Source organism: Hydra viridissima, unplaced genomic scaffold (genome assembly GCF_058129835.1).
Source record: "Hydra viridissima isolate aposymbiotic clone 2 unplaced genomic scaffold, HvirCarnegie_v1 scaffold_4, whole genome shotgun sequence".
NCBI lineage: Eukaryota > Metazoa > Cnidaria > Hydrozoa > Anthoathecata > Hydridae > Hydra > Hydra viridissima.
The window spans coordinates 11517437-11544962 of record NW_028324303.1 but is presented as its reverse complement, the minus strand read 5'-3'; the positions used below and the strand labels follow the sequence as shown (position 1 = coordinate 11544962).

The 27526-nt window shown below is 29.2% G+C and overlaps 2 protein-coding genes across 9 annotated transcripts; one reads left to right on the top strand and one right to left on the bottom strand.

Annotated features, from left to right (window-relative positions):
* LOC149889910 (uncharacterized) lies at positions 1-26333 on the top strand. Of its 6 annotated transcripts, XM_090084757.1 has the most exons (5): positions 1-139; positions 6150-6352; positions 7566-7752; positions 24954-25636; positions 25715-26333. In XM_090084757.1, the coding sequence occupies exons 4-5, from the start codon at positions 24967-24969 to the stop codon at positions 26308-26310; spliced, it is 1266 nt and encodes a 421-aa protein (XP_089940883.1). In that variant the 5' UTR covers positions 1-139; positions 6150-6352; positions 7566-7752; positions 24954-24966; the 3' UTR covers positions 26311-26333. The 6 variants fall into 6 exon arrangements, with proteins under 6 accessions (XP_089940883.1, XP_089940881.1, XP_089940878.1 ...); XM_090084755.1 differs by lacking the exon at positions 6150-6352; XM_090084752.1 differs by having other exon boundaries at positions 24954-26333.
* On the bottom strand, positions 17394-20139 carry LOC149889911 (uncharacterized). Of its 3 annotated transcripts, XR_016451683.1 has the most exons (5): positions 18679-20139; positions 18390-18599; positions 18134-18309; positions 17620-17989; positions 17394-17464 (listed from the first exon to the last, which is right to left on the bottom strand). XR_016451683.1 is itself a non-coding variant. In XM_090084758.1 (4 exons), exons 3-4 carry the CDS (start codon positions 18294-18296, stop codon positions 17736-17738), a joined length of 417 nt encoding a protein of 138 aa, XP_089940884.1. In that variant the 5' UTR covers positions 18297-18309; positions 18390-18599; positions 18679-20139; the 3' UTR covers positions 17400-17735. The 3 variants fall into 3 exon arrangements, 1 of the variants encoding a protein (XP_089940884.1); XM_090084758.1 differs by having other exon boundaries at positions 17400-17989; XR_016451684.1 differs by lacking the exon at positions 18134-18309 and having other exon boundaries at positions 17408-17989; positions 18679-19662.
* Positions 26334-27526: the final 1193 nt, after the last annotated feature.

The window sequence follows — 27526 nt, the reverse complement described above, 5'->3', positions numbered from 1 at the left end:
GAAAAGACGCTTTGCAAATGCTCCCAAGAAGCCTTTAATAATGTAAATGTGTTATACAAAATTTTTTGTATTAATATAATTTACACAAATTTATAATTGCATTTTATCGTAATCGGACAGAAGATTTTCCAAACGAAAGGTTTGTAAAGTATATCAATGATAATCTTTCTTAATAGCAGTTAAAAAAAAAGTATTAAAATTACTGCACTTTATTAACTTACATAAACCAAGAAATCCAATTTTTTGATTGTTTTGAATTTTTATTTCTAATTTTTCTTCTTGATAGTAAAACGAATGCGCTTGTGTTAAAGATTTTTATTTACAAAAAAAAAAAAAAAGAAATATTCTTTCTCTTTTTTTTTTTTTATTGTTTAAATTATCTAAGCTGAAACTTGTGACTCTCAAACCAACAATTTTTTTTTTTGTGGGAGGGCAAATGTATCCTCTGCCCTAAAATGTTTTTGCACTCTCTAGTTTTTTTAAGACGCAAAAACATTTAATGGTAGAGTAGACTTCCCCCTCTCCCAAAAGTTTGATTCTTTTATTTTATGGGTTTTTTCATTCATGAAAAATAAAAATAAAATTTTCACTTGTTCTACATGAGCATACTGTAGTACTGGTTTGTTCCAAAATTGCTATTTGCATACTTGTAGATTACAATATTAAGTACGTGCACGCGCACTTGACATTCTACTTTTAGGGTTTTCAAGACAAATTCTATTTATAGACATCACTAAAAACTTGAGAAGTAAAGAAAGTGATCAGACAATTGAAAAAGGATGAATATATCAGAAACCTCAATCACAAACAAATGTTTTAAAACAAGTACTGTATTCAACAACCACCAAGGGATATCTCGATGGACTCCTGGTATAAAGGGTTTTGGGAAAGCAAGACACAAAAATGGAGAAAAGACACAAATTTATCACTTGGTACTTAGATTAAAAGGCTATTCCTTTAACTCTGAGAAATTTGATGATAAAATTATTTTTACAAATTTTGTATGAATTTTATAAGATTTTTGCGCCTGATTTTTGCGCCTGATCTAACACCCGTGATTTTAGAGACCCCTCAGAAGCATACCGCTACGTCATTTGTTAACATTTTATTAATTGATACAATCCACAATTAGCCAGAGGTGAGCTAAAATTCAAAAAGCGAAATTGGATTCTATTTTTGACTTTAATGATACTCATCCCCTAGTCATAAAAAATTTTTGGGGCCAACGTTTTTAGCAAAACTTTTTTCAAACTGGGAGATTTTACTCAAACGCTTAACATATAGTCGTTTCTATTTTTTATACAGGCAGAAACTCATTTAGGTTTAAAATACATTTTGCCCTTTTCGATTTTTTTTTTAATTTGAGATATTAGTGACTTATTAAATCTTGGAATGAGTTCCTGAATTAAGAAAAGCTGGGAGACCCAGTGAAAACCTAATATTGTTCAAGGAAATTTCAAATTGGACAAAGAAGAAGAGCCCAGACGAGCTACAAAAGGTGAAGAATGTAGATAAGCTGCTTAGTGCTGCCATTGTCAGTTGAAGAACTTAAATGGAATGCAGACCCCAAGTTTCAACGGAAAGTGATGGAACCTATTACGTAAAGCCCCAGAGGAATAGATGCAAAGAACAAAGTTACTGACTTCTATCTTGCCTGCAACAAGGAAAAAGTATAGAAAGATATGTGAATTACCACATCCAGTATCAGGGTAACTGACTACAGTGCCTTCAAGATCTTTTTGTTTCAATCTATGCCTAAAATCTCCACCCAGTCCAGCTCCGTTTTTAAACCCAAATCAATGCAATTGATCTTTTTAAGGTTACAAACTTATCCTGTGATCTGGAAGATGAATCTTTTTTTTTTACTAGCTTGCATACTGTGTACAGTTGGATCCATTTTTCAGAGTTTCTATCGCACTTGGGATACAAATTAGAATTTTAAAAATCAACAACTTCAGAAAAGTCTAGTAAAAAAAAGGCGACTCTGATATTACCAATAAAGATTAACGCTGAACAAGCAAGTCGATTTTTAAGGCACATTTACAATTTTACAATAAAAAAACAAAAAAAAAAAAGTTATATTTCTAAAAAAATAAAATATAAAAATATTTAACAAACATATTATTCTAGGATTACAAGGCTGTGGCCGAGTTAATGGGTTTGAGTGAAGACTTACTTGAGAGATTCTTTGTTACTTCAAATATTCTAAAAAGGTTTCATAGCTTTAAAGGTTGTCTATTGCTCTGAAATGATCGCTATCAAATGAAATAGCCATTATACTTTTTAACGTGTTTTCTCCAAAATAAAGTAAAAATATTAAAAATTAAATTTATTAGAATTCTTTCAGTTTCAAGTTTTTTGTTAAGCAACTTTCTTCGTTTGCTTTTCTAAGTTCGTTTCGTTTATTGTTTTGACCAATAGAATTTTGACACATTTTTTTATAAAAAAATATATAGCGAATATAGGAAGGTTTATTTATTTTTTAGAAAAAACATTTTTTGTCTCTACGTATTTAAAACTAACATGGATTTAGCAACGCGCAATGAGATAATACAATAGTTTTATGAAAATAAAAAATGTGCAACTGCAGCTCTCAGGCAATTTAAAACAAAGCCTGGATTAAATAAGAATCCATTCTCACTATCCTCAATCACTAGATTAGTTGACTATTTTGCAACAACTGGGTTTGTTAACGATGCTCCGAAATCGAGACGTCCATCTCTAAAAGATGAACGAAGTTGCAGTGTGTTGATTGCTCTGAAAGAACTTCCGTGCAATAATCCTTGTGGTGTTGCAACAACATCTGATACTTCAAGAGTAATTTGAATATGCAAATCTAGTGTTTACACTTTGCTGCGATTCATTTGCATTATAATCCTCAAAAATTACGTTTAACACAAGCCATAAAAGCAGCTGACAAGATTGCACGTGTCAATATCTCAAAAAAAAAAATTATTGAAAATCAGCATCTCTTACCGAATATCCTTTGGAGTGCTGAGGCCTATTTTTACATAGACGGTCATGTTCACAGACACAATTGTGTCATTTGGGGTGATGAAAAACCTTCTAAAAAATTACCAAAGATGCTCCATGCAGAAAAAAATTGTGTTTTGATGGGTTTTACAAACTCATTTTCTTTGCAACCATTTTTCTTTGAGGATACTGTAACAGGAGAAAATCATACAGACATGCCAGAGATTCATGTTCTGTCACAATTGCGTAAAAAGCGTAAATTATCCTCAATAGTCTTTCAGCACAATGGTGCACCTCCTCATTATTCCTTGTCTGCTAGAGAAGCACTTCCATGAACGTGTCATTGATCGTGGATTTGATTTTAATTTGCCTGCCAGATCACCAGATTTTAATCCCTTCAACTTTTACTTCTGGGGTGTGGTTAAATCAAGAATTTATCGAAGAGGTCCAAAACATGAACTTAAGAGAGGAATTTTAGAGGTCGTCATCTGAATGAACTTAAGAGAAAAATTTTAGAGGTCATCATCTGAATCAATTATTGGCTTCTGTGACCAACGTTCTTTATCGATGTGAATTGGTTATGCAAGTTGATTGGGGTATTATTGAACATATAAAATAAAACCTCCTAGAATGCTAATAATTAAGAAATTTTGTTGTACATGTTTTTATAAAATGCTTGAGATATTTTTTATTTATCTTTTGCGTTACTTAATAAACGCACTGTATTTATGCGGAATTCAAACTAAGAACAGCAAAATATCGATAAAATTGATTGTTAGGCATATTTCATTAAAATATTCGTAACACTTAAAATTTTTTTTTAATATTATTTCTAGCAGCAATTTTATCATTTTTCTTCTCTACTCAATTGTGAAATTCCGTAATTTGAAAAAATTTTAAAAATTTTATCATTCGCATTTCCCTTGCAAAATGAAAATTTCATTTGCAGTTAATTATCTGTTTTGATGCTTAGAAAAATATTATGTTTAGAAAAATTTTATTTTTGTATGTGTGATCAAGATTAATATGCATAAGGTAATTTATTTAAGAAATTTATGAAAAACTGCAGTTTTTTAATAAATGTAATCTGGGTTTGTGAACAAGCCATTCATTAAAAAACAACAAATGGGTGTGATGCTTCGAAATAGTGGACAATAAAGTTTAAAACATGAAAGAATATTTAAAACAAAAGAGGTTTTACAAATTATTACTCTATCATTTTTGCTATATTTCAATAATTCTTTTTATAATCGCAGTAACTGACTCGCATGAGAAAAAAAATATTGTTAATTTTTAATCTCATCGAATTTAAAGATTACCATTAAATTCATTTTTGACGTCTTAAAGAAAAATTTTGGATACAAAAATATTAAACATCGGAAAGTTCTTCATTATGGGTTTTTAAAAAGCTAAAATATACTTAAAAAAAACATTTCCGAGTAGAAGAGAGCACTTAACCAATCGCTTTATAAGAATTTTAAATTCAGGCAAAAAAAAAATAAATTGTTAATGCTTTAACAGATATCTATACTGCATTTAAAAAATGCATGTGCAACGAGATCTGTAAAACAATTTATAAAGTTTGCATAGTTGTGACACGGCGCAATGTAAATAAGGTTTTGTTTGCAATTTATCTGACCTAATGTGCCGAAATAATGAAACACAAAAGAAAAAAGAGATTTCAGGAAAAGTTTGATAACGCGAACAAGAAGTTTAGCGAAAGATGTTATTTCAGTGCTTCAAATTGTTATTGCTAATAGAATTATGTTATTTGCTTCTCTACAACAGACAAGAATTTTTTAGTCCCACCACCCAATTAGTGTTAGGTTATAATAACGCTTTTGTCTGAACTTATTAGCTCTTCCGTCAACACAAATCTTTTTGAGAACTTTGATTTGCACCTTCAGGGTATTCAAGGAAAGGCTAAATAATATGAAGTAACAATTTTTACAATTATTTCATTCATTTTTATATTATAATTGGAAAATATTATGAATGGATACTTTTCAATATTATGCGTAATAAAAACAAAAACTCTCAAATGATCCCTATTTCCCTTTTCACAAATACGAATTCTTTCCAGAGCGTTTGTCATGATCGTATGCAAGGTTTTAGAATCTTAAGTCGGTTTTCAGCTCAAATAATTCTCTTAAAATCACAAACTTTTACATACCTACTTTTTTCAAATGACCTCACAAAATTAATTCCGTAAAATCAATTAATTGAAAAGTCTCTTATGAAAAATAGATTTATAGGACAAAAAATCTCTTCACTTCCCTCCGTCTAGAAGACAACTTTTGATAGCAAAAGGACTTTGTATGATTAAAATTTTAAAAGTTTTTTGTTAAATGATAAGTTTTATGAGCAAATAACTGCATTTATTTAAAGGCATTAGAATAAAGAAAACACATAAAACCTACTAAAGAAAATACAAAAAATAAACCTAATTCAATACCACTGTTTTACTCAAAAACGCCATGAGGCATCTTAAATATATTGGTAAAAATGTAACTGAAAATGAAATAGAAAGGACTTTCAAAAAATTATTAGACTAGCTAAACAAGAAGCGAAGGCGTTTTCAATTCAGATAAAAAGATGAGAAAAACAAGGTTTATTGGTTAGAAAAATTTGCAAATACATTCAGAACGACGATCGAAAATAAAACGAATACTGCGCTTTTCTGTTTTGCTTTAAAAAATCTTCGTCCGAGTTTTATGTTCTTTTCAAAGTTTTTCAATTTATACAGCAATCTTTTCAGAACGAATATTATATCACCATAATATTTTTGGAGCGAAGAAACTCAACTTTATCAGCTAAAGAAAAACAAAAAAAAGGCTTGAATATTTTATAGCAATTTTAGAGGTATAATAAGAATTAAATTTTTAGATGAATATAATCAAAATGATCTCAGCAAAAAGTCAGTGCTGCTCTTAAAAATGTATTAATTATACATTTCACTGCCAACCATCTTTAATGTGGTTTCGTTGGGTATTACATTTATGCAATCCTTTAAATAAACCATTTTGTTAGGCTTTTACATCCCAATCAAACTTCCTAAAAGAACTTTTTTTGAGCAATGAAACATCATCTTTATTCAATTACTGCTTTATGGCGAAGTTTCTTGAGGAACTGTCAACCGCCTTTAAACTTTTTCCACAATTAAATAGAATTTTTAGGGAAAGGAGCTGTTGATGAAGTGGGACGTGCTTTGAAATTAAAAACATGGCAAAAGGTAAAGACCCCGACAAGTTATTATTCAAAATGCACCCCAGGTTTATGACGCTACATATGAAGATTCGACGAAGAAAGTAATTTAGTTGATGAAATAGATTATAGTCAACAGGGTGTACTGTTGTCATCGGCAGAAAAGGTTAAGGAGGTACGAATTTACCACTTTATGAAAAGTTTTAAAAAATTTCTTGCAATACGAACCAGATGTAGTTAATTGTGCTTGACTTCAGTAGTCAAGCACAATTAACTACAATAATTGTTTCGTCTGTGACGCGAGTGCAAAATAAGATGTCAATAAAATGCGTCGTTAAAACTTAGATTTATTGTCTTTTTAATTTGAATTGAACATTTTTTAGTACTTGTCTTTACTATTTTCCTTGCTAAAATCATAAAACTTTTTCGAAAGTATTTGTAAACCTTTAAAATAACTGGCTCTTTTCAAACATTGCTATTATACAATTTTTGCCGCATTAATTCATGATAATGTATTGGTACAATATTTTGTAGGGACAGAAAAATCACGATCAATATTCTATACTAACCGCCGTCTTAGGGAAAGTATCCAAATATATAAAGATAGGTCCTTAAATTTAAAACATTTATTTTAGGCTAAACCATTTATAGTTTTCAAAAAAATGTATTAAATCATTTAGCTGTCACGAGCGCAGACTTGTTTTATTACAGGAAAGTTGAAAAATCTTTCCAGTTAGAACTTAGTTATAGATAGATTTGTCTTCTCCATAAATTGTTGTGTCGTAAGAGCAACGGATTGTCGCAAAACAAGGAATCTTTCAAAAGCACCTTTATTACGAATAACTTTTTTGAATGAAACAATCGTAAGTCTAAAATTAGTTATGATATTTTTAGTCACAATTATGCTGTTTTTGCTCTCTGGCTAATTGTGAAAGTCGTATCTGTGACGTAATCCCCTAAAAATTTCTTCTGCGTAACAACTTCATTACGTCATAAAACGTTTTTTTTATATAAAATTTTAACTTCTAGTTAATTGAAGTATTATTTAGAAAATATTTTGTTTTATAATGTTAACTAACATGCGTAAGCTGATTTATATATACTAAGTTATCAATACTGTATTTTTCAAATAAAAGTTAACGAAAGGCTGTAGTATTACCAAGCCAAGTACTCGATAAAGTTTACAGCAATATAAAAGAAATTTAACAACTTAATGAATATTGGATCATTCTTGTTAAAATTTAACAGTTTTTCTTTTCAGATAGCTGATTGGTTTGTGACAAATGTTATTTATTGCTAATCTATAATTTTCATGAAGGTTATAGATTAACATTAAATTCATCTTAAACATCTTGAAGAAAAAACTTTAAAAAATTAATTGCTTTTAGGAAACTCTTTATAGCACATTTTTACAGTTCACTGTGGAACGTATTTGAGATAGTCATTATTACCCGGGCTTGTGTAACAAACTTTCAAGCTTTTACAATTTTCTTTGTTCGAGATGAAGTTAAAATGTAAGAGAAATTGAGCGTTGAAGAGAAATTTTAACTGATATTTATGAAAATTAAAGTCCAGGTAAAATATATATTTATATTTGTTTTTTATTTTTGATACTTAAATATTAGTGATATTGTGGTATTTTTCTGTTGATATTATGTAATTTTTCTGTTGAATCTGTTTTCTAAGTACCAACTTTAAACGAAACTTTTGAAACATTTGAGTTCGGCAATTTAAATATTACATTTAAGTAGAATTTTTATCAAGATCTAACTTAAGATCCCATAAAATATTAAGAAGCTTCAAGATTTAAAAAACAATAAGATTACCTATGAAGTAAAGGGTAACGTTAACATCATTTTGTCAACGATCTATTTGACCTTATGATGCCAACATCATTTTAAAATATGCTAACATAATTTTAAAAAATTACTTACACAAAGAATAAACCTCAGAAAACAAAGAAGTTAAAGAAAAAATTTGAAAAAAAAAATTTGAATGACTAGTTAAGTGAATGATTTTATTGCAGTATTCTAAGTAGTTCCTATTGCTCCCAGTACGTATTAAACGTCCTTAGACGTCCAGTGGCCGTCTATGGACGTCTAAGGACGTCCAATGCCCACTGGGCTTCTACCAAAACGAGATAACGTCTAATTTCGGGGTAAGAATTGAAAGGCTGAATGGTACATAAAAAAAAACTTTTAACTTTGTTTTATTAACATTTATTATTTTATTTTCTAATATAATAAATGAATATGTGTTTAAAAATTTCAATTTTTTTTTTTTTTTTTTCTTGTTGATTTTTATGTGAAGTCAAAATAGAATAAAAACGTCTAAAAACAAAAGTTCGGAAACACATCTCGGCTACTACTTTAAAGCTTCATATTTTTTTCATTATGCTTCTGGTTATTGTATACAAATATACTTTTAGGAACGATAACCGTTTACAGTTTATTTTTAGTGGAAATTTTTTTTATTGTTACGTTGGTAATAAAAAGGAAATAAAAAGAAAAAACAACTTCATCAAATAGAATAAAAAATGAGATACGCGTACGTACGAGGAAATCAAGTTTCCTGCAATTTCCGATAAGTCTAGTTTAAGGTAGAAAAGAGATTGACTGCTATTTGATGCTGTGTCGTTCAAACAATCGATTTCACTCTTGATATGTTATCGTCCAGAATAAAATCATAGATGGATAATTGCACCAACCTTACTATTGTGGTTGCAAACTCTCTGAGATAAAAAATTTGGAATTGTTACACTTGGCAGCTGAAAAAGATTTCAAACTTTCATTTACAAAAACGAACTCAAGGATAAAACATGGACTTCATGATCAGTTCCTCAAAGAGGAGGAATATTTAGAGAAATTTAGAAAGAAAAAGAGAAAGTGGGCTTTTGGAATTAGCTGAAAGGCTTTGATATAAATATCAAAGTTTAAAACAAAATAATTTTAAGTTTTTCTTTTTGTTTAGTCAATGTAAATCATTTGGAATATCTATATTCGATATATCTACAATCTTAAACGAATTATTTTTGTCTGAAAAATGCATATGTGCTACTGTTTAATGAAAACATACCTATGTTAAAACGTTTGAACTATGTTAATAAATTTATTTTAAAAATTGATTTAATGAAGAACGACAAAAAGAAGGGAAGCTAAACTTAACGAAGTGATGATTTTTACAGAAAAACAGCAAAGTGAGTTTTATGTAAACAGCATGTTTTAACTATGAATAAATAATATGCCAGGGAGATTTCTTCTTAAAGAATTCAAGTTTTGAATTAGAATTGATCTTGATTGGGTAATTCAGCAACAAGAAAATGTCACCTTGTATTTCAGATTTGCTTCATTTTTTGGATTCCAACAGAACTTATTACAAGAAAATAAATCTGAACATCCTATTCTGAGTGGATCTGGAGATGTTGGTTAAAAAAGTATACCACTTGCAGTCTCGACCCCCTCTTGCCGTAAAAAATTTTTTGTACTTTCCATCAATGACTTTATAAATAACTTCTCTGATTAGCTGAAAGTTGGTATTGTAAAGTGAATTTTAGGTCGAGTTATCTGTTAAAATTGCTTAAATTGTAATGGAAGAAATGAAAATCTCACAATTTTTAATTCTAATATTTAAAGATGAATTTTAATCAGCCTTTTTGTTAGTGCTATAAATGTTAATGTTGATTTGATAGAACAGACAAAAATATTTTACAATTATCATTACATATTTATCTAAAAATATTGATATACAGTTTCTAAGTTACCAGAAAATTATAATACCGGTTTTTTGTATTCAAAATATTTCAATACCGGTTTATAACGGTTTTACACGGTATGTATACGAAACTTCTAAAAAATTTAGTCAAATCATTATACATACGTCTCTATTTTTATTTTTTCATTAATTTACTTTATTTTTTAGTATTATCAAAAAATTATATCAGCATTCAAATCAATATTTTATTTTTCCAAAATTGATATATCAAAATTTTTCAATTTAACATCTTAATTCATTCGGCTTCGAAGCTTACTTAGCTTCGAAGTGTAAAGATTACCAGTAACAGAAAGCATCCTTTGGCTGGGTGTTGACGTGGGCTGAATGGTTTTGTGAGCAGCATATTTGTGAGCAATCTTATTTAAATCGATGTTCGAACTTCACTTGCTTCAAATAGCTTAAACTCCTTTAGTATCTCTGGATGGATCAGAACTACTAATCTTGGGTTGGAACGAAACCATCGTTGTTAGAGGTTGTTGCAACTGTGGCTTCAGGTTGTTAATGGCTTCTTCAGCAACTTCTCCAACCGGTGATTTGACATCAACACTATCCAATACTTTAACAAAATTTTTTTTGATCATATTTTTTGCATATTGAATAATTCCCAACTTTTATGAATATTTGAAGCCATCATTAGTTTGTGACGAGCTTAAATATGGTTTTGCAAATATCTCATTAACGGCACTAAATCTTTAGTGCATCGCTCATCATATCGTTTTTTGAGTGAATCTAGCATTACTAGAGTTAAATTAGAGTTTTGATGTCAAGTTTTAAGATCGATTTTTTATTTTCTTGTTCAAAAATATGCTTTTGCAATATGGAGCTTTGAACGGTTGATGACACTCAAAAATCTAATCAGTTCACGTTAATTATTCAATATAGGGTTCATGTTACCTCGAAATGCTCTGTTGCTACTTTCATGAGCAGTTTTCTCTATAATATCATTAAAAATGTCGCTGCGATTCAATACCTTAAGATAGTTATTGTAATTACAATCTGAATTTGGATCATTATCTTCATCGGAATCGTTCAATTCATCATCACTTTCGTTGGCATCTTCTTCATTTGATTCTCTCTAACATATTTGTCACTCAAACATATTTGGCTATTGCATGTATGATTTTTTGTAAAAAACATTGGTTACGGCCAGATGAATACCGGGATTGGGGCACAGTTGGCTCTCTACTGAAATATCCGTCCATATTTTTGCATAGGTGCAGTACCCTTGTGTATATGGTTCCTGCTTTTTATTAGTTACCTGTTAAAAGCAGAAGTTGTCACCAAGGTAGATTTTAAATTAAACACATTTCAGTACAAGAATTACGAGTTGGTTCATAAATTGTCAGATTCAATTTTAAAAATAAATCTTTGAACATTTGACATGTGTTTCCTAACACTTTCTTAGTACACAATAGAGAGCAGTAACGGATCCAGGGACGGGCAGAAAAGAGTTCCCCTTCCCCTCGTCTCACCAGAATATCAAATGTTATGTGGTATAAAACCTATTTAAATAAATTGCGTCACGCAACGTTTTTATCGTGAGAAATTATATTATTCATAAAAAGTTAAAAAAAAAACAAAACAAAAAAAAAGTTATAAAGTTTCGTGCGGCAAAAATGATGCGACTAATCGAACACTTACACGTAATAACCGCCTTACTTTTCATTATTTTTTAGAACGTTTATTTCGATCTGAACATTAAAATAAAAAACCACTCTATTGTCCACACTAAGAATGATTTTAATTTTCTCTTTATATTTTGCGAAATTATTAATAACAATATTGAATATGTAAACATTCAGAAAAGGTAAGTTTAAACTATATGCTGAATATATATATAATAACTTAAGAGCAGATTAAAAAAAAAATTATTTAGCCGTTTTTTGCCGTTAATGAAACCTTTTAAAACTCATAAACCACATGTATTTAATCAAAATCAATTTCAAGTTCTGATGAAAAATCTTGACATTTTGAAAAAAAAGTTTTTTGGAAGATGACTCCTGAAATTCCTGTGGTTCTTAACGGAATTTCACCATTAAAATTCCGATAGGAACCACAGGAAAACAGTGAAATTTCTTTACTCTTACATCGTAAATCAGCTTTATTGTTAATTTTTTAGTTTTTTAATTATTTGATTGCTTATATTTTGCGAGTTTTTGTCATTTTGTAAGCACTGATATCAGTACTGAAGATATAAAATTTCATGATGTTGTTAAATAAAGTTTTTTGATCTTTTTTTTTTTAAAGAAAAAATGTTTTTACTGGCTTTTCAAATAAAAAATTTCTATTAGTTTACTAAGTATTAAAAAATCTCAGTCTCTTGAAGTTTTAGCGCATTTTTTACAACTTCTGACAACTGTGCACTCCCACTCACACACTCACACATACACACACACCTAAAATTCCTGGATCCGTCACTCCGTCACTGGTTGAGAGAAGTATTCTTACTTTGAAAGAGATTTGAAAATATTTTAATCATGCAACTGCCAAATGGGATTTTTATCATAAAGATCTTTTACTCAGGACAAATGATCCTAATATTTCTTCTTCATTATTTCATGTTGCAATAGAGAATCATTTCTTGCTAAGTGTAATGAAGGAGAGGAATGTTATCAGAAAAAACTAGCTTGTGAGGTTTTTCAACACTGATCACATTAGGTTATTGTTATTTTGAAAGAATCTTTTAAGTATATATATTATATATAACACTACTGACCTATTTATATGAATCGGCACTTTTATCTTCATCTCATGTAACATTTAAAAAAGTTATATCAAAAAAAGAAAGCTAAAGGTTTAAACATGTAAAGAAGTTGTAGAAAAAAATTAAGATAAAAAAAAAAAAAGAAAAAGGGATTAAAGTTGAATAAGCTATTCGAAGTAACTGACAGCAGCAGAGTACATCCGATCTAACAAAAAAATCCAGTAAGCAGTAGTGGTTCCTTTATATCTTCCCTAGACAATTGAAAAATGCCTAGATGCACTTTTTTTTTTCCAGTAATTTATTATACAAAAAATAAAATTTAAAAAGTTGCAATTTTATTTTTAAATGATTTTAAAATTTACATGATTTTACATGATTTTAAAAATTTCGGGAGGTGACCTCTATTTTGGGTAAGATACTGCAATCAACTTTAAAAATATAGATCAGGTATAGTCATACATTGGAATGCAAAAAAAACTGCGTTTTGCGTTTGCGTTCCAAAATAAAAACTCACACGCAAACTCAAACGCATTTGACGCAATCTATTGCGTTTAATTACGTAAACGTAAACCCAATTTACGCAAATAACTGCGTTTACGCACATTTTTAATACGCAACTTACGCACATAAAATGCGTTTAAAAACGTAACTCAAACGCAACTTACGCGTATAAATGCGTTTACAAACGGAACTCAAACGCAACTTACGCATATATATATATATATATATATATATATATATATATATATATATATATATATATATATATATATATATATATATATATATATATATTAGACATGTCCAAAAAACAACTTTTTTAAAAAATGTCTGAGCACAGCTGCTAAATGTGTTCTATGTAATAAATTAATACTAAATTTAAAAAATTTTTGAATAAAAAAAATTTTTAGGGGTCGCTCAAGACCCTTAAACATCAGACGAGTCCCTAATATTTTGAAAAAAAAAGTTTTTTAAAACCATATCATGTTGGGTCTCAAAAGAAGTGAAATTTTATAAAAATTTCAAAAATAATAAAAAAAGTTTATAAAAAACACAAATTAAAAAGTTTATTAAAAAAAACTTTAAAAATATTCACTTTTTTATTTTTTGTTAAAAAACGATAGTTTTTAATTCATAAAATTTGAACTGGTAATTTTTATATAAAATAGTTAATATTTTTGAAATTTTTATAAAATTTCACTTCTTTTGAGACCCAACATGATATGGTTTTAAAAAACTTTTTTTTTCAAAATATTAGGGACTTGTCTGATGTTTAAGGGTCTTGAGCAACCCCTAAAAATTTTTTTTATTCAAAAATTTTTTAAATTTAGTATTAATTTATTACAAAGAACACATTTAGCGGCTGTGCTCAGACATTTTTAAAAAAAGTTGTTTTTTGGACATGTCTAATATATATATATATATATATATATATATATATATATATATATATATATATATATATATATATATATATATATTCCATTTCCTATTCCGCATCATAAAATTTACAGTAAGAAAGATCGTGTATATATAGCAAATAAATGGACGATATGTACTAAAGTTACTTAATTTGACTCAGTCTTCTCCCCCTTCGTTCGTTGCACCTTACAGTTTAATATTTTCATTTGATTTTTTTTTTAACAATTGTTTTTATTCTCTTCTTTTGCTTTCTTATTTTTTCAAGTTTAGGATAGGGTGGGGCAAGATGTCCATAAAGTCAACATTACTAATTTACTTAGGTCTCACAAATGCACAAGGGACTTGACTTTAGGAACATCTTCCTCCACTAAAAGTTACAGAAAATTAGTTGTATTATTTGTTTGATTGTAATAAAGAAATATTTGTTTTGTGGGTAATTTATTCCACAATATTCCAAGTATAAAAATTTTAAAACTCAATCAATAAAACTAGTTATTTGCAATTAGCTGGTTTCGGATGAAGAAAAATGCCCTTTTAAGTGGAGGGCAAAACGTCCTGTGATTATTTAGTGTTAAAAACTTTTAGGTAAGTTTATTTCTTTTGAAACAAAACATAAATAATAAAACTAAATATATACAGGGCGTTTTACCTGACTCATAAAAGGCCATTTTCCTCTTTTTACTAAATACTATGTTATTCTATGTTATTCTATTTGTAAAATTTTTTTTTTAGATTATAATTTTTTTTTGTTTTGCAGATCTTTTCCAAGCGTTGGGCAATTAATTCCTTTGAATAATTGTCCCATTGTATGTTTTTTCATTTTATATTTTTTGTATATAAAAAAGATCGCTTAAAACGGGCAATTAACCACAAAAACACTATGTTATTGGTCAGCGCACGCGCACACTTTAAAAATTGCTTAAAACAAAGGAAAACTCATTTTCCGCTCACAAATTGAACACAATAATACTTAGTTGTATACGGTACTATTATTTTAACCAAAACTATTTTTAGAAAAAAGTATAGCTTAATACCTTTAACTTGCAAGCTCATTTTAATTATTATAAAAATCTGGCTATATTCACTTAATTTAAAAACATAATACGCTCATTTTAAAAGGAGCTATTATAATGAGAAATTAAATATCATTTTTAACAAATTTAATTAATAATTATATTTTATATTCGTTATAAAATGACCTAAAAACATGTTAAACACGTAATAATTTGTTTTAAGGGATATGTCTAATGGCATTTCCTTACAGCATAAGGAAGTTCCTATAGGCATTTCCTTATGGTATGCAGCTTATACATAAAAGTAAAAAAAAAAATAGTTTAGGAAACAAAACCAAGTTTTACTAAATCGTTTCATAAATATCTAATTTAATATGACACATCAATCTCGCAAGAGTAAAATCTATCATGAGGATATCATAAAGTCTAGTTCAAAAAAGCGACATGAAGAAGATATATTGCAATCACAACAGTTGCAATTGCAACCTTATTTATCTCAAAGTTCGTCTGCATCTAAATCTGGAGAAGCAATTTCAAAAAGAACAAGATCTGTAAATCCTACAAAAACGACGAAATCTACTATACAGACAACAAGTGCTGCGTTGACATCATTATCGGGAGAGTCTTCGAATAATACTTCAGTTTCCAATATTTCTATTCCTCCTATTCAGCAAGACCCGAGATTATTTATTTATTTGATTATCAGATGTAGCGAAATGAAGATATGAAATATACTCCTAAAATATATAAAAATCATACGCTACATTGTTCTTAATAACATTTTTAATCAAAGAAAAAGTAATTTAATTACCCGTTCAGTTAAATTTACAATAAACTTCTTTTTGGGAAAAATGTTTCTTTAACCAAAATTTTCCCAAAAGACTATAACCCTGAAACCAGGGTTATAGTCTTTTGGCAAAATTATCTGAAGACTCGTGTAATTTGATAAACAAAATGCAAGATTTTAGTCAAAGAAATATTTTTCCCAGAAAGAAGTTTATTGTAAATTTAACTGAACGGGTATTTAAATTACTTTTTCTTAGATTTAAAATGTTATTAAGAACAATGTAGCGTATGATTTTTATATAATTTAGGAGTATACTTCATATCTTCATTTTACTACATCTGATAATCAAATAAATAAATCACAAAATGATGTTGAGATTTTCTGCATATTGTGTAATCAAAAGTTAACAGCTCGTATTGGTCGAACATCCAACATTAAGAAGCATTTACAAAGAAAACATCACGACATTTTGGGTAAGTGGTTTGACTCATACGATACACTAAACAAATCAAATAAAAAGCGAAACGTTCTAGATGCCGATACTTTGAAAGCCATCAAGTTCTTTATTACATCAAACTGCTCGAATAATGGGTAAGAAGAAATCTTTAACTTTATTTACAACATCAAGGAAGCTTACTTTTACAAATGTTATTCAGTTAGCCAAAACAGCTGAGGAAGTAAACATCACTTATGACTTTAACGAAGATAACGAATACGACCTTCATAGTGCTGAGCTAATTAAAGATCTTGAAATTGAATTGGGAACATCAAAACTACCGCGGTTTTCTTGCGCAAAAACTAGTTCTTAAAAACCTAATTTAAAAATTTAACTACTTTTATATATTAATTTATTATATTAAAGTTTGTATCGCAACCTAAAATTATTTAGGAGCAGTAGAAAAGCTACACGAAGTTCTGAAATTCTTTACACTCTAAAGCCGAATGGTTCTCTGAAGAACCTTTGAGGGTTCTTGACGTTGGTGCTGAGGGAGCACCCGTAGAAGTTCTTCAAAGAACCCTTTGTACGGGTTCTTCGGAAGAACCTTACGATAAGGTTCTTTAAAGAACCCTAAACCGTTTTTCGAAGAACCTAAGAGTTCTTGATAGTTCCGATAAATCATCCGGATAGGTTCTTCAAAGAACCCTAAAGAGAACCTTTTTTTAAAAGAAAAACTATTTGTAAAGGTTCTTCAAAGAACTGTTTTTGAAGAACTATTTCAGATTCAAGACATTTCAAGACAAAAAATGTTCACTAGACAAATCTTTGAATAATTTTTTTTTAAAAAAAAAACCATAATAATTATTTTTGAATTTTCGGATAATTTTTTAGCCTAACAATTTTATTAAAACTTATTATTTTTTCAAACAAATTAATCCATGTTCTTCCAAAAAGTTTATATCAAGTTATAAAAATGATTTAACGTTTTACCATTTACTTGTTATGCAAAATGATGAATTAAAAAACGAATAGATTAACAAAAAGCATGTATTATAAGCAATAAAAAATTACAAGACTTTAGGACAAAATAAATTTAAAAGTTGCTTTATTTTAAACGTTTCTATTACCTCCCTTCGTAGAATTAGCTAAACCTAAACAAACAATAGACGGTATATAAAAGGTGAAATTTTACTCATTTTCTAGTAAATCTCTCTCTCTTGCTTTATAAATGTTACAATTTGAAAATTATGTTATGCAGTTGAAGTTAAGATTTCGATATAAAATAAGTTTAAAATAAATCAATAACCTTGCACAAAGTATTTACCATCCTGTGAATTGTTACAGGGACTTCTTTATTTGATACACCAAATATGATGTGTTCAAAAAAATGTGTTTTTCAACTGAACAGGACTCTTATTTTATTTACTGTATATCGTAAATAAAATAAGAGGCAAATATACAAGTCACCGCTAATGAGATCTTAACATTATTATAATGTTCAACTATTTCTTGGCTATCTAATATAACTCTACAAAATTTTGATGTCCACCTTTGAGCTTGAGGGATTGCAATGGTTGGTGTTTTCTGTTTTGGAGTGTCATCAAATGTAACCAAGGTTTCAACAGATTCTTTGAATAGCTGTGGAAATAAAAGAATTGCTCTATTGAATGTAGCATCTGTAATAGTAAAAAAAAAAAATACAATAGAAACATAAAACAGAATTAAAGTATAAAACAATATTTAACAGAAAAAAACATAATAATTTTTAGCAATAATTTTTTGAAAAACAGAAATCTCTTGTATTACACAAAATTTATTACCTCTCTTAGTGCTTTCATTAATTTCACACTCAATTTCAGCAAAAATTTCAGAAATAAAATCGTCTTTACACTTTAATTTAACCAAGCTTAAGATTTTATCTTCCATACCCTCCATCTGTTGATGAAGTTCTTTATCGAGATCTTTTCCAAATCTCAGTTTCATTTTCACTAAGAAGCTTTAACATCATTATTATAAAGATTATTTTTAAGTTGGAACACACAAAAAATAAAATCAAGAGAATAGTTAAAAGCCTACCAATTGAGCAGAGCAGAGCAATGGGTATTTAGCTTTTAGATCAATTGTGCAAAGACGTCCATCGAAATCCTTTGCTCACATAAACAAACTATGTTGCTGACAATCAATCAGCATATTCATATCTGGACAAAGATTACGGTATTCAATTATCATATCCTGATGATGTTTTGCTACAGCTGCATCATCCTCACCAATAGGCAGAGAATGTGGCTAAAGAAATTTATTTTTCAACAATTATTAAATCTTTTTTTTACTATTTTATCCCAAAACAGATAAGCTTAATTTTTACCAAGTCTCCATCTGTCCTACTAGAAGCTTGGTCATTCTCAAGACAATCTTCTGTGCACTTGCATTCTCTAGCTGGATTCCCAAATTTGCTTTTATGGATAGCAACAGTCTCAACATTAATTAAAAAGGCTCTTTCCTTCTTGAACTTATTTTTTAGACTTTCCAATAGCGTAGGCTGCCATTACAAGTAAATTTATTTGACATAAGCATTAAGATTTATATATACGTATATTATATACATACATTATATACATATATACATACATACATACATTTACATATATTTTACATTCCAAATTTGAACTGAAAATTCAAAAATAATTGTAGTTTTAAATTTGATCTAACTTATACGACAATATGATGCAAATAATTACTATTATTCTAAATTACGTTTTAAATATAATATTGGGATCATTGTGTAGAATCTGAAATTCATATTGTATCCTAAATTAATTTTACTAATTGATAAAATAAAATCGTATGGCAGCTATTAACCATTGGCAGTATATAATTTTTTTTTTCAGAATTCATGTTTAGTCAAGTTTATAAGATTCCACGTTATAATCAACTAACACGCTGAGTAAAAAAACAAAATGGCGTCTTAAAAAAGATGAAAAAAGTTTCTGAAGAACCTTTTTTAACAATTTGTTCTAACAATTAATGCGAAGAACCTTAAAGGTTCTTTAAACTTGCATTAAAAAAGTAGGCGGTTCTACAAAGAAACATTTAGGTACGTGAAGAACCCACGGGTTCTTTAAGTCGACTCTAAGAACCTTTAGGTTCTTTGAAGAACAGCCGCAGAACCTTCAAGAACCCTTTAGATTTGCAGTGTACGCCACGTAAAAATTTATCAAAGTGCTTTAGAATCGCAACCAGGATGTGAGCTTACACAAGCGAAAGAACGATTCAGTTCAAATGATCAGCAAACTGATTCGCTCAGCGGATTTATGCTAGATGATAACTATCGCCCAGAAGCTCGGGAGCCTAATTTGCAACTCTATTTACTTGAAATCGAAAAAGAAAAACTTTACTTTTTTAAGCAAATTGAAGAGAAAGGACTTGCTGTATCTGTGTATCCTTCTTATGATTTTTGGTTCAAAAATTCTAAAATGCCAATTTTACGAAAGCTATTTGTCATCTAACTAAATATTCCATCATCAGTAGTTTTTATAGAGAGATATTTTAGTACTTCTGGTTTTGTATGTGAAAAGAGACGAGGCAACATGACAGCTGATCTGATTATCAGTCGCTCATTGTTAAAAGTAAACTTAAAACTTCTTGAAAGTTTAATTGATTTTTCGGACGACGATGACTCAGATAGTGAAATGTAAACTTATCATATAAAGATAATATATTTTTTGAACTTGAAAAGCACAAAAATAAAATGAATATGTAATGCAATAGTTTCAATAGTAACACAACGGTTTAAATAAAAAGTTATTATACAGTACAATCTCTCTAATTCGAACTTCATAGGGAAAAAATAAAGTTCGAATTAGAGAGATTTTCGAATTATAGAAAGTTGATTTTTTTTCAAATATTCTGGTCAAATTACAAATAGAAATGAAAAAAACAAACAAATAGTGATTCTTAGGCCTAAATGCAATAGAGATTATGTGTTTTAAACTTTTTTATTAAAAAAAAAAAAAAGTCAGTAATTGTAGATCGCCTTTTTTGAATATAAGCTCATTTGTTTGAAACATTTAAGTACAGCTTTGTTATTGTTAACATGATAATACGTATCAACCTTCACCCGTTTAGCCAAATTTCCTTGACAAAAAGCGTCAAATAATTTATCTTTATTCATTTTCCAGGTTAAAAGAATGTTTGTTGGAATATCAAAGATTTTCGAAACCTCTATTTGTTTTTCCTTTCTCCAATTCCAGTAGAACATCGTGTTTCCGCTTTAAATTGGTTTTTTTATGCGGTCTCTTTGATGCCATGATGTTTTTTAAACAAAAGACAATAGTTCAAGTTAATCGTTTTTCAAAAACTCAAAACATTCGAAATTTGAAAAAAGAACTCAATGGTTAACGAGCTTTTTACACTTAAAAAAATAAAAAATCGATTTACGGAGAGATTCTCACTAAATGGTCCAAAAAATCCAATCGAATTATGGAAGTTTTCGAAATATAGAGATTCGAATTATAGAAAGTTAAACAAAAGAGTTTCTTGAGCGCGTTTCACAGTGACTTTACATTTAGTCGAATTACGGAGGTTTTCGAATTAAGGAGATTCGAATTAGAGAGATTGTATTGTATCACGGCCTACTTAATAACAGGCCTGAAAGACGCGCAAAGAAAAAAAAAAAACTGTAGGCGGATGTTTGTCAAAACAAAAATGGAGAAAGTTTTGTGGTTTTTTTAGTTATATTTTTAGTGTTATATATATATATATATATATATATATATATATATATATATATATATATATATATATATATATATATATATATATATTCAGTCATGTATATAGATATAATGCAGTAATGTATTTACATAATATGATATACTACACAATATATATTTAAAATCAATTGCTTATAATTATTTGATAGTCAATATTATTTTATTTGTATTTTATGTATTTAGTAATCTTTCAAAACAAAAATTACTATATCATGCCTTTTAAATGTTGTGTGACTGGTTGTAGAGGAAACTATGATAAAGAACATAAAGTTAAACTTTTTCGATTACCAAACAAAAACCGTAATCCTCAAGAAAGAGAAAGATGGATTAGATCTATTCCAAGAGAAAACATTCCAAATAGTCCAAATACATTCATTTGTGAAAATCATTGGCCAGTTAATTATGAAACTTGTCAAATTCATGGTAAAATTCGTCCCTTAAATCCACCAACTATTTTCATCTGTGTATTTCAAAGTCAAATTCCTACACCTCCACCAACAAAAAGAACAACAACAAAATCACTACCATCTACGCGTAACATGAAACCTGATGAAATTTCAGCTCACTTGGATTTGTATGAAATTAGTTGTTTTGATGATCTTTGCCTAAAAGTAAGCAAAGAAGTTATTCCATTTCCAGTAACATCTTTTACAGTGGATGATGGTTTAATAATCCAAAGTAAGGATTATATTGATACCTCTGCTATTCCACAGTTTCTTTTAAAAGTTAAAATTGATATGCGATTTGAAGGTTTTCATTTTGGATCTAGATGCTCTATTATACCACTGTGCAGTAATCGAATACATAAAATTACATCTTTCTTACAAATTTTAGAAGCTATTAGATATTTACATTCCGTTGAAATGGATCATAAAAAAAACATTATCCTACAACAAGTTGTTAGCATGCATGCATTAACATTTGTTGGTAATAAAAAATATTCTCCAGAAATTCTAAGTAGGGCTTTTGAGTATTTTTCAATTTCAAGATCTCTTTACAGTCGTATTAGAGATGACTATGAAATGCCAAGTATTGTAACACTTGGTAAACTTATATCTAAGGTTAGTAAGCTAGAGGATTTTGATTTCCTCAACAAATATTTTATGCAACTAGAAGATCCTCGTCAAAAAAATGTAATTATTATAATCGATGAAGTTTATGTAAAACCACAACTAACGTATCAAGGAGGTAACTTATTTGGAAAAGCAGTAAATAATCCAGAACATTTTGCAACCACTGTTTTGAGTTTTATGATTTGCTCATTATTAGGAGGAAAGAGGTTTTTGTACAAAGCACTGCCAGTGTATCGTTTAAGTGCTGATTTTCAATATGAACAAGTTGTAAATATGTTAAATTTGATTCGTTCATGTAATGGCATTACTGTTGCAATTTTATGTGATAATAATAAAGTAAATCAATCATTCTTTAAAAAATTCAATTTGATTTCTCCATGGCGCACAACTGAAAACATTTTTTTGCTCTATGATTATGTACATCTAATCAAATCTATCAGAAACAATTGGTTAACTGAAAAAATGCAAGAGTTAAAGTATTCTGACTGCGGCCTTGAAAAAACTGCAAAGTGGGTTGACTTGAAGAAGCTGGTTGAGTTAGAAAATAATTCTATTGTGAAACTATCAAAGCTTAATGAAATTTCTATCTGTCCAAAACCTATAGAACGACAGAATGTTGCTTTATGTCTTAAGATTTTTTGTGTTGAAACGTTAACTGCATTAAAAATTCATCCAGAAATTCAGGATTCAGGTGGAACTGTTGATTTTATAGAAAAAATTGTAGACTTTTTCAAAATCCTAAATGTAAAAAGTCAGTTCGAAGACGTTAAAACTAAAGACTTAAAAAGGGCTGTCTTTGATAACCCTAACGATCAACGATTAGATTTTTTACTTGATATAGCAAGTATGTTTGAAAAAATGGTTCCTAAAAAACAAGGACAAAGAGTAAAACAACTTACCAAAGATACTGCTCTTGCTCTTGCATACACGAGTAGAGGACTGGTTGAGTTAACTAAGCATCTCCTCAGCACTTCACACGAATATGTATGTCTAGGAAATTTTTCTAGTGATCCCATTGAAAAAATGTTCAGTAAGCTACGTCAAGGTTCTGGTGGAACATATTTTATTAATGTTCAACAAGTTTTACAAAAAGTAAACATTAAGAAAACAAAGCTTCTCCTTGATTTAAACACAGATTTTGATGGAATTCAAACATGTTGTGAACATGCTTGTTTGAAATGTGGATTTTTGCTAAATGATGACAATACCTTCAATGTGTTTCATAATCTTTCAAATATGGAGTTAGCCTTGTCTAAGTCTGTAAAAATGGCTTTAGTTTATATTGCAGGATACATCAGTAGAAATGATGTAGATGAATATGATACGCAGTTCTATTACAACGAATTTGGAGAATTTACTAAAGAAATCAACAGAGGAGGCTTGAAGATACCTGGAGACAATATGTGTCAATGGGTGATTTATTGCTATGTATTTTTTCATCACATCATGTCATCAGTTTGTAGGACAAGTTTTATAAATATAACAATGATGGTAGCAGAATTTTATGGATTTGAAAACATAGATAAGTTTCATGGAAAAATACTATCTAACATATTATTTAACAACTATAGCAAGCTTTACTCACCTCGATCGACAAAAGAACCAGCTTTAAAAGTACTTAAATTGTCACAAAAATGATCATTGCGGAGCAGAAATGTAAATGTATGTAAAATATGTTTTGTGAAGTTGTAGGGTTTGTGAAATTTGAAAAGATATTATTAAAGAAAAGTGTTGTTTTTTTTAGTAATCGATTAAAAAATGTTATCTTATTGTAAAAGGTTTTTAAAATAAACAGCTCTCAAAATTTGAAAACAAGCAATTTAGCAGCTAGTGTAGCGAATTTTAAATTTTAACTCAACTTATTTGTTTACAAAATTGTTTAAATCGACATATTTGTTTACAAAATATCCGCCTACAGTTTTTTTTTTTTTTTGCGCGTCTTTCAGGCCTGTTATTAAGTAGGCCGTGTATTGTATCAATGAATTAAAAAGTAAAAAGCAATTACTTAACGATTCGCGTTTTCTTAAAAAGACACATTTTTTAAAATAGATTAGGTAAGTCACGTTTGTGTTAAGTTTGCAAACCCATTTATTCGCGTAAGTTGCGTTTGAGTTCCGTTTGTAAACGCACTTATACGCGTAAGTTGCGTTTGAGTTACGTTTTTAAACGCATTTTATATACGTAAGTTGCGTATTAAATGCGTGCGTAAACGCAGTTATTTGCGTAAATTGCGTTTACGTTTACGTAAGTAAACGCAATAAATTGCGTCAAATGCGTTTGAGTTTGCGTGTGAGTTTTTATTTTGGAACGCAAACGCAAAACGCAGTTTTTTTTGCGTTCCAATGTATGGGTATAGTTGACAATGGTTTTTTTTATAACAAAAATACCGTATATTTTGGTGTATAAGTTGACCTGTTTTATAAGTTGGCCTCCTATTTTTAACTGAAAAGAGTAGTTTAATTTTTTTTTTATAACCGATGTTTAAGCTGAGGTGTTATTCATACAGGTTAATATTTTCATCTGAAGTAAGTCATCATTAAAGTGAGTTGTAGTTTGTAACATTGAAGCGTTTAATAGGAAGTAATAAGGATTGTTTTTCTAGAAAAATCTTCATTGGATTGTGATTTTAAGATAGAGTATTTTGTTTAATTATAATCTAAATATGAAGTATTTTTAATATTTTAGAATAATATAAAACACTAAATTTGTATTACATGACCATTTTTAAATAATGTTGATAAAACGATTAAATAAAACTTTAAAAGAATTTCTAATTGCAGGTCATTTTTATTTAGTCATTCTTGAACTATGAAGCAGAGTGTATCTCCTCAATGGAGCCAAGGGAGAATTATCCGATTCTTTTCGTATTTCACCATAGTATTATGCATATCACTTAGTGTAATTGTATATTATGAAGCTGACAACGTTTGGAAAAGTTTTAAAAATGCTTCGTCAAGTACACAACACTTCAAAGCATTTAATCTGAACAATCTAAAAGTGTTTTTGGAAAATAGATATTATTCTAAAATCCCAAATTTAACCAGGACAAATGTAACTGGACCATGGGATTCTTTTCCTAGCTATGAACTAAACATCAGGTTATCAAGCATTGAACCCAGGTGGTATTGGATCTATCAAAGATGGTTCTTAAAAAGCTTGAGGTTGTTTTGGCCACCCGAACTTTATAACATAACAATTGTTCTAAATTCTGAACTTCCAGGTGATCACATACTTGGAAATCAAATTTTGTCAATGTGGCCCTTTCCTAGAGTAGCTTATATAGACAAACCAATCGCTGCTGCAATCGGTACAAACCGTTTTTCTGACCGATTTAGGATGTATTATGACGCCTTTTATACTGATTTGTATACAAATGCAGAATACATTGGTTTTGTTGACACTGATACACTTTTCACGACACCAGTTACTCCACAGAGCTTGTTTGAGGGCAAGAAACCCATTGTTGTAGGGATTGCAGGTAATGTTTATTATGCAACATGCACTGAATTTATGCTGAAAGTAAAACAGCTCATGATATGCATGTCTTATTTCCCAGTAACGATTAAAGTGAGCCATTTGGTTGCCATGCGCTTGCACGTTGAGAAACTCCATGGAAAGAATTTTTCAGAAGTATTTGGTGAGGCTGTTTTGAAAGTTGGAGGTGGTGTAGATGGATGCTTGTGTCAGTTTGCAATAATGTGTAACTATATTTATCGGTTTCATTACAATGAATATTCTTTTCGAATTCAAATGCATCCTGATAGCAAGTCACCAAATAACTTTCCAGAGTCAGAAAAGGTTCCTTTTCCACGTGTTGCAATTCATTCCAGGCATCTGATTCCATACCGTGTGGTGGATGCTATGGACAAAGCATCTATTGTCATGTTTAACGAAAGAATAAAACAAGGTATATGTAGAGCGATCGGTTTTCAATGGTGTCCAAACGTTTATTGCGCTGAGTTTAACAAAAGCTCTCTCCAGCAGTCTTTGTTTGCATTTGAATATTATGACTGGAGTTGGGATCAACGCTGTCTTGAAGAGCAAGAAAAGCATTACACTAACGTTAAAAACTTAATTGAATATAAAGTAAGAAATGGAATAAAATTATTTGGTTTGTACGAAAGCCAAGCTGACGCCTGTGCAATTCTTTAAGTATAAAAATTAAATATGCTAAACTGTTTGCGTTATTTTTCTAAATAGTTTTTAATAATGTAGTTTATACAAAGTGGTTTATTCGTTAATAATTTTTTTTTTCCCGCTCTATTTTAAGATATAAAAATGGAATCCCTCCCATCAACTTTAAAAAGAAAATTTCAGTTTTTAGGCAATCATCGAATTCAACTCAAACCTCCATAAGTAGACATTCAAAAGTACATCCAACAACACCAATCATAAGAGAGTTTCGGAGCTCGTAATAAAAACTGTATTAGTTATACATTATTTATAAACTTCTAAAAGAAATCAAACTTTTAAACAAAAAACGAAAAAACCACTTTTTATACTGTTTCAATACGTGTAAATCTTCGCTCAGTTGTTAATAAAGAATCATAATTAAATAAGACTTTTTAATGTTTATCGCTATTGTGAGGAGGGAGAACTAAAATAAAAACGACGATCGATAAAAAAAACATACACAAGATGATTCACTAACTCTTCACCTAAATAAGTGATAAAGCGTTAGAAGAAAAGTTAAATACAACTGGGAAAAAACGTAAACACGAAGACGCGTAAGTGATAAAGCGACAATAAGAAAAGTTAAAAACAACGATCGGAAAAGATACCCACAAGATGACTCGTCCACTCTTCACATAAATAAATGATAAAGCAAAAAGAATTAAGTTAAAAACAACAAGTGAGAAAAGACCTAAACGTAAAGACTCGTAAATGATAAAGCGACAAAAAGAAAAGTCAAAAACAACGATCGGAAAAGATACCCACAAGATGACTCGTCCACTCTTCACATAAATAAATGATAAAGCAAAAAGAACTAAGTTAAAAACAAAAAGTGAGAAAAGACGTAAACGCGAAGACTCGTAAATGATATAGCGATAATAAGAAAAGTCAAAAACAACGATCAGAAAACACTTATACACGATGATTAACCGATCTATCACGTAAGTAAACGATAAAACGGAAAGAAGAAAAGTTAAAAACAACTGAGAAAAGACGTAAACACGAATACTTATTAACCTGCCATATAAATAAATGAAAAGATATCGCAACTGGAAAACACGCAAAAATCTATAAAAGCTCAAAAAATGAGAGTCTTAGAGAATTAGAGATAGAGGGATTAGAGCGACTGATGAGTACGGTCGTCTCTTTAGAAAAAGAGGACTTTAAGAGAAAAGAGTTTTTAAGAGATTTAAAG

Coding starts and splice junctions, on each gene's coding strand:
- LOC149889911 (XM_090084758.1), bottom strand. CDS start 18,296: ATGAAACTGAGATTTGGAAAAGATCTCGATAAAGAACTTCATCAACAG. Junction 17,990..18,133: donor TAATGAAAGCACTAAGAGAG/GTAATAAATTTT, acceptor TTACTATTACAG/ATGCTACATTCAATAGAGCA.
- LOC149889910 (XM_090084751.1), top strand. CDS start 24,967: ATGAAGCAGAGTGTATCTCCTCAATGGAGCCAAGGGAGAATTATCCGA.